The sequence below is a fragment of the Daucus carota genome, chromosome 4 (assembly GCF_001625215.2).
Source record: "Daucus carota subsp. sativus chromosome 4, DH1 v3.0, whole genome shotgun sequence".
In the NCBI taxonomy this organism is placed as follows: Eukaryota; Viridiplantae; Streptophyta; class Magnoliopsida; order Apiales; family Apiaceae; genus Daucus; species Daucus carota.
Window position 1 is genome coordinate 30,168,377 of NC_030384.2, and position 8,467 is coordinate 30,176,843.

At 34.1% G+C, this 8,467-nt stretch overlaps 1 protein-coding gene across 1 annotated transcript; it reads right to left on the reverse strand.

The window, feature by feature from the left end:
• Nucleotides 1-261: 261 nt before the first annotated feature.
• Nucleotides 262-5,632, reverse strand: LOC108219572 (metal tolerance protein 11). The gene is made up of 6 exons (XM_017393077.2): nucleotides 5,291-5,632; nucleotides 3,553-3,662; nucleotides 3,177-3,422; nucleotides 2,240-2,320; nucleotides 1,756-1,989; nucleotides 262-719 (listed from the first exon to the last, which is right to left on the reverse strand). Exons 1-6 carry the CDS (start codon nucleotides 5,463-5,465, stop codon nucleotides 372-374), a joined length of 1,194 nt encoding a protein of 397 aa, XP_017248566.1. The 5' UTR covers nucleotides 5,466-5,632; the 3' UTR covers nucleotides 262-371.
• Nucleotides 5,633-8,467: the final 2,835 nt, after the last annotated feature.

Here is an 8,467-nt window from a genome sequence, read left to right on the forward strand (position 1 = left end):
ATCAGAAACAATCACCCAAACATACTCCTCTATCAAACATGTGGTAACTGGTAAGACACTCCTTAATTCAAATAGTCTCCTAGTGTAAATTTAGAAAGAAAACAAAATGTAAAAAAGAGAAGAAAAGAACAAAAAATTTGCATGTTCCCTTTCTAAAATTTTTGAATAACATTTGGCAAAATTACCTTAAATAGAAGGGATCAAGAATTGTGTGTGAAAAAAGAAAAAAAAAAATGTGTGGCAACTAACCCCAACAGCATGGATCTTGAACCCCATGCCTAAATGCTAAATGAACACAATCAGTTTTAATTGATTTCAGTGGTTTCAAGTGAAATTTAAATGTCAAACAAATATACAATAGTTGTGACTTGTTAGTTACAGTTGAAGGCATGCTCAGGTTTGTGACTGTACTCGTAATCCAAATGAACAAATGCTCGCTCAATCTCCGGCAACTGCTCAAGTTTCTCCTGCAAGGCTTCTCCAATATCATGTGCTTCCTGCAGGGGCATGTCAGAAGGCAGAACGATGTCCACCTCAACAAAGTAATGAGATCCAAATGTGTATGCCCGGACTGTATCAATATGTTTTATTGCTTTGTGGTGGTTCCAACAGAGGTACGTGAGTTTTTGCAAGTATTCTGGTGATGCCGATCTTCCAACTAGGGAGTTCACATTCTCCAAGACAGTTAGTGACCATGTACGAATGGTATATAAAGCCAACTGCGTGAAAACACAACATGATGAGAAAATAAAGTAATGACAATTAAAACTTATTCTTAATTTCCATTGCCAAGCATGCCTCCGAAACAAAATATTTCCAGCTCAAGAAAATCTGCTTATAGAAAATGAATCATAAGGGCTTTAGATTTGGTGGGAAAAAATCATGTAAATCATACTTTGACTTCAAGTGGGCTGTACAAGAAAAAAAAAAAAAAATCAAAAAACATTTCGTTCATAACAAAGACACAGATGAGTTATACTGCGTCTGAAACCAAAAAGATCTCCATACTAATAAAAGTTATGGTTTTAATAGAAGTAAACACCATCTAGCAATCCAGCTTAACATGGATAAATTAATATATGACCATGCTAGTTTCAACCATGTAATATTTAACTATTATCATCCTTCATATAACATCTGAGTATCTAACAGAACAATATTTAAAAAATGGTATAAATAGCTGAATACCAAATCTATATTGGGATGGTGAAGTGCCTAGTTATCAAGCCTACGTAACGATTTATGCATCTATAAAAGACACGGTAGTGTCACCTAAATTCAGGTGATAAAAAGTTTCTTTAGAGTTTGGAAACAGATGGCACGTGTTCTTTATATTCCTATGCAGCATAGAATTGCCTATCTATGTGATGCCGCATGCCCGCATCTTCACAAGTTCACACTAAAGGAAAAAAAGTTTTACCTAAGCTATTTCAAGTACATACATTGGTAAACCTTCACCTGCTTTGATACTCCCAGCACAAGATTCTTCCAATCATTCAATTATAATATCTATTTCCTTTTCTTCAGAGAATATATATACAATGCTAAATGCTTTGCTATAGATAGTTTTTGAAATTGCTTGGCACTCGTAAAATAGCCTTTCTGTTTCAACCCTTGATTTCACAGGTAATCACCAAGGTGTGAATGTATATCTTATGCATATATAGTCAAAGCAGAACTAGTTTATAAACTTAGTGGTGATCCTAGTTAAGGATGCATGTTACAATAACACAGCTGGGAAACGAGGTGACTTACAATAATAGCACCAACAGGATCCATCCATTGACTAATGTAATTGGCAAGAAGTACAGCCACTAAGCCAATAATGTTGGTAATAACGTCAAAAAAGTGATCTTGTGCATAAGCTTTGACAATCTCATTGGTGAATGTGCGGCAATATAAACACAACACGAGTTTTACTATTGTCACAGAGAGCATGATGCCAACAACCCATCGCTCTTGATCGTTTGTCAGCTTGAAGTCAGAATCCTGAAATATGTATAGTGACCAGTGTTATATATTGAATATGAAATATTAATTTAAATAACGATTAGAATATGGGATGATACTCCATTATTCTATTTGTTCACAGTGGAAACTGACAAACAGATAAAGACTGAAGCCGGAAATGGAAGAGAATAGGATAGATGAAATACACCACTAAATACCCAAAAACAAATATCAATGTGTCATTGAACCAGAATATAATCCAAGATATGAAAAGTGGAGGTTGACTTACATCATTTACCAATGTACGCACTGACTCCAGTATTATCTGCAGCCCAAGGGTTGCCATGACAGAGGCAAAAACAAGAATACCCTGCATGTCATATTAGAAGTTCAATATCTGCATGTACTTGTCCACTGGTGGTTCACCTTGTACACTTTTAAGAACGACAAAAATTATTTCTGGACTCGTACAGAATTAAAATTTCTGATTATGGCAGAAGCACTAAACTACCAACACCTTTAGCAGTTCAGTAGACTACTCATACTTAGTCACATGTAGCAGAGAAATTTCATTGAAGTCTCTGGAAAGGATGATCTACTGTAAGTCTTTAACAACAATTACAGGGAGAAACACAAATATAAAGTTGTCAATTTGAACTTATGAGCAATCATTTATTTTTACAAAGATCAAGTTTATCTAAGATCTTCAGATTTCACATGCCCCAACCCATATTTTGAGAAGATTGTTAAACATTTGACTGTCAATTTAGAATAAACCACCAACCCCCTGTGCAGTTTTTTTTATATTCAACCTCCAAGTTCCAATAGTTAATAAGTTATGTTTATATAATCAACACCAAAATTTGCCCATCCATTACTAAACAGCCATATTTTATGATAGTATCACTGAACTCGCTTGTGGTGAGTGGTGACAAGTATACTCATCAATAACCGTTAAAGTTAAGTGAGCAAATTAAACAGAAAAATCAGGAAAGGTACATCATCTTATACAAAACAAAAAAATTTGGTAGTTCATTACCCATTTGTGTTCTTCAATTGATCCATCAACACCAGGGATAGCGTCTCAGGACCAATAGAAAAGTAATTTAACAAATTTTGTCTTTCAAACATTCAAATAACCCCACCCCCACCCCCAACCCCCTTTCTCTCTCCTAATCATGAAAAATCAGGCCACTTATAAGTCAAATGACTGCCAAACTACTAACCAATGGCTGCATTCGATTCTTTCCAATAGGATATTGATAAGGGTTCCGCTTCTGCATGGAGAATGCTGTAAACCAGAGGATAAACCCTGACAGAAGATCAAGAAGCGAGTCCAATGTTGAAGCAATAATGGCCAGTGAACCGCTTCTAACAGATGCATAAACCTTGGCTGCAAAAAGAATCATATTTGCAAAATTTGATATTCTAATGGCTGCTGTCTCACTTCTTGCCAATCTGTCACTTTCTTCCTGCACCCAAAAGCATAGACACTTAATATTAGTCCTTTCCTCGCTTATGATTGTTTACAACACAAGGATATATGAGCATGTTGCAGAACACAACACAATGACACAAGCTGAAAAGGGACGTAAGACAAACCTGGGACATTCTTGGTACAAAACCACGATCTGCCAAGGCATCCATTTCATTAAATCCCTCCAACATTTCTACCTGTTGTTGATAATACTCGGCTATGTTATCTTCTGGGCCTGGAAGCAGCAAAGAAAATAAGTGAGATGTGACTGCAGCAATAACTGTGCAACAGAACAATATTTCAATCCTGAAAAAATGCATCTCGCTTTCCAAAGTAAACCAGTTCACAGTTAATTGTGACTGCAAAGGAAAAGATAACGGTAACTATATTCATAGGTTTTTTGCATTCTGAGCACCATTTCCCAGCTTATGCAGTTTCTTTAGTGTAAACCCAATTCAATAAATACTTACTCTTAAATTACCCAGAAAGATAATGGAGCATGTAATATGTGGTCATACCATTTAGAATGGCTAGAAAGGACTATTAACTGCTAGAAAGGACAATTAATTGGTGTAAATAATTGGACGCAAACCATCTCTATAAATATTATCTTCCCAGTTTTGTAGAGTCACTCAGATGGACACCATTGCGCAAATTTGTTCCAACTAGTTTTAGAGTGAGGCACTCATTTAGATGCACTTGATATAACTGTAAGGAAAAAGAAGATCCGAGTTCCAAGTCACATATGAAACTATTTGTAGTACGGGTCCCCGAGAACCATAATTATTTCGTTCAGTTAAGATGTGACTTTTTTGAGAAGAAATTATGAGTTGATCCCAATGTCATAGCCAGAGTATGTGGTACCACACTTATTGGTCTATGGTGAAGAAAACAGGGTGCTTCAGTATAAAACTTCTAAAGATAGCTCGCATTAGAAACATAATTATATCACATTGACTTGCTTCAAAGAGTATGCAGAATATTACTATAAGAAAAAACATAGAGGACAGCAATGTGCACGATTTCAAGTAACATATTTTAAAATTACAGGACCCTGTGTGACATTAATTTCCTGATGCTGCTATGGCCCCTCACTTAAAGAACTGCAACCTTGACTCTTTAGATTATAATCAAGACAATCAAACAAAAAATTCAAGGATATATAATACATTAATGTTCTGTAACTTATGCCTTCATTGTTTATAAAACTGAACCACGTTTTTAAATTATTTTTTTGCCTGACGAAACTTACTGTCACCATGCCATCTTCTTGACCAATTTTTACAACATCCCTCCTGCCAATTATCTTGTACTGGCTACTATCTGCTGGGACTAAAAACCGAACTATACAATTTACCTGCAACTTCCCTAACAAAGTCTGTTAGGTGAATCCAAATGCTATGAATATACAACATATACAAAACTCATACTCCATACTACGATAAGACTCTATCTAACGTAGCTACTTCGAATCTGCTAGCTCACATATGGCAAAGCCAAAAGAGTGCAGAAAAGACAAAACCTTAATCGTCACTAATCTAAACAAAAAAACAAACAAATGCTTCCTCCGAACTTACAGGAAATCGAGTAACACAAATTCACATCTAACATAATACAGACAAAATCAACACGAAAATACAATTACAAACAAATTCACCTAAACACTGTGAACAAGTCATAAACAAACAAAAAAACAGAATAATATAAATTAATTTAATCACTTTCTAATTTAGGCAAACAAATAAAATATATGAAAAATACAATGACCTAACTAAACAAGCACTACTAGTTATCTAAGCTTAAACAAATCTATTTCGTTGCGACCGCGAAATTTTATTAATTTATCGAGATTGCGAAAAATACCTAAAACGCCTAAACAATCCTGGAGGCCACGAGGAGGCTTCTCTTTATGCTGAGACGAGACTTGAAATCCGTCGAAATTTAGCCGCCACGAGTGCTCGCCATTGCTTATCTCGCGTAACAGAAACTCCGCCTCCGAGCCGCCGTGATCGCCGCCGGTAACCGCGGGGTCCACCATGGCACGAAATTCGAGGTGGAGAACAGTGTGGTGGTTGAGTGTGTGGAGCAGTGTGTAGTTGTACCAGTAGAAAATGCGTGGTTTGTGGGGATGGTGTATGTATTGTGTGTATATAGGAGAGAGGTCGGGGTGGAGATTATACGGAAAGTCAGGGGTATTTAAGGAATGTTATGATTTGGTTTGTCTAGATGCAAAATACAAAAATACTCCGTGTTCATTATGCACTAGATAATTATTTTCTGATATAATGGGAACAAATTCATTAAAATATTAAAATTTAGATGGCATAAATTATTGAACTACAACCTGATTATGAAATAAAAAACGAGCAAAACAAACAAACGATTTATTTTCAGATCATTTAATATATGTAATATCAAAAGAAATTAATCTAATTTACATAATATTCTATTTTCTGAAGCAAATTAAACAAATAAATGAATAAATTATATACATAGTTTGTAATTCACTTGAATTTTTATTATTATGATTTTCAATCATGATGGTTAAATATCAAAACTATTAGACGTCATATTAAAAGAATTATACAAAATTTTAAGATTAAATTTTCCATATAAAGATATAAAATTAATATTATAATAAATATATCAATAATATAAATTTCAACTATCATAGTTATATTTTAACTATGAGTTATATAAATATAATCAAAGCTAATCTTATTACCTTCCACACTACAATAGCCTGTACACGATTTGGTAAAACCGACCAAACCAATCCGAACCGATCATTTTTCGACCGAACCAATCTGAATTTTTTGAATCCGATATGTATTTGGTTTAAAAAAAATATAAACCCGATTTAATTGGGTTGGTTACGGGTTTGAGTATTTTTTGGCCGAACCAAACCAACCCGAATAAAAAATAAAAAATTTTAAATATTATATATATGCATAGCCCTGCACCTCGAATATATTATTTTATAAGCAAAATTTATTTATTAAAACCATCTCTTAGAAGAAAGTAGCTACATCAACGACCAAACAACATAAGAGCCATTACTATAACCTATTAGTTTATTACACAGACCCTGCATACTACTACTAGAACAACTTAAGACACATGCTCAAACATCTAAGGGGACATCCAAAGGTAAAGTTTCTTAATCTATATATATCAAAAAATTTATTATGAAATATCCAAAAGTAAAGTTTCTTAACCTGTATATATTAGAAAATTTATTATGAAATATTTAAATTATTAGCCATACATGTTTCAGTTTTATCTAATAGTCTGATATGATTATACAGGTATGTATAGGAGAGTTGAGCATCTGTTCAATTTTTTTATATATATATTAGTAAACCGATCCAAACCGAAACACTACAAAATGATTTGGTTTTAGAGTTTACACGGTTCGGGTTGGTTTGAAATTTTGATAACCCGATTTAATTGGGTTGGGTTGTTAAATTCCGGCAAACCGGCCAACCCGAACCGTGTACACCCCTAATAGCCTCCCAGACACTCTCTCCCTCTCAAACCCTAGCCTTCATCAAAAGTTTTCGAGAGGGTTTCCATCGGTTTTCACCGGTGGAAAGCCCCGATTTCTTGTTTTCGTTTTTTTATTTAATCTTGCTTTTCTTTCAATAAGTTCCCAATTTATTTGGGTTTTGTTAGTCCCTCTTTCTTGGGAGAGTTGGTTTTGATTTTTGTTTTGGTGTGTTTTGATGTTCTTCATGACCGAGGTTATAGATCGGCATGATTTTCATGAGTTTGATTCAGATTTGAAGGTTATTATGGAATCGCATCTATGGTCGATTGTTCAGAACACTCAGGTGAAAGCCAGTCAGGTGAAAACAGGTACATATATTCAGATCATCTTCAAATCGCTTAGTTGCCTCTTCAAGAAAAAAGGATTCAACAGCAATATAATACAGCGTCTGTCCAATTTCGATTATATTTGTAGATGCCGTATGACTTTTGATGAATGAATTATTCCTTTTTATCAAAAAAAAACTATGAGTTATATAAAAAAATCATTCATTACATGTGTTGATTAAAATTGGTTGGCTAAATTGGACACGTAAGAAATTATGTAAATTTTACTGATTTTGTAAACACATTTTGTTTCAATAATATTAGCTATATTAATTAATTATGTTATGAAAATAATATATTATTATTATTTCAAATTATTATAAACAATATATTATTTTAATATGATAATATATGATATCAAGTATTGTTATAAATATAGAGAGGTCATATATAGTCGGCAAAGTGGATTGACTATATTTTTAGACAACCGTTAGAGTGACAAAATTTTAGAAATTACTTGTATATCTAGTGATGATATAAATTTTATAGAAATTCAGAATTTCATATGGTTTGACATTGTAAATTTAATGGACAGGCGAGGGTGTTTTAGAGAATTGAGAGTGGATATCCATTATAAATATTGTGGCTGTTGTATGAGGAATCATGGGAACCAGGTTTCAAAGTGGTCACACATTTTTGGGCAAAGTGTTTTGTTTGTAGTTTGTACTCCTTTTTATTATTGGTGGTTGTACCACACGCGCTAAAGCGATATTCACGTGAAAATGGGACAGTTTCAACCGTGACAGTGATAGTTACGTGAGCTAGTGTCCAGGTCGTATAATTGTGGCGGGGAAATCTAGGTGAGTGCGTGGCGAGATAACTGCCGTTTATATCATTCGTCTAAACCTTTACTCGTTACTTTGGGCAAATATCCACTATCCTTGGCTCCTTGCATAAAATTATACCCGTCCCGTCCGTGCATTGGGATAAAATTTATTGAAATGAAGGGAGTATGTCCAATGAGATTGATTATAATGATGGGTCAAATTTGTTGAATCTGTTAGATATTTTGCTTCGATAATATTGGTGATACTGGTTGGCAGCTCCAGAGGGAGAGCATTCAGGTTGGGCTCAAAAAATTTAGGGTCCCAAAATTATATAATCCATGTATTTTTATTGATATACGTGATCGTAAGAAGAAAAATAAGTTAAACTTTCTATTAT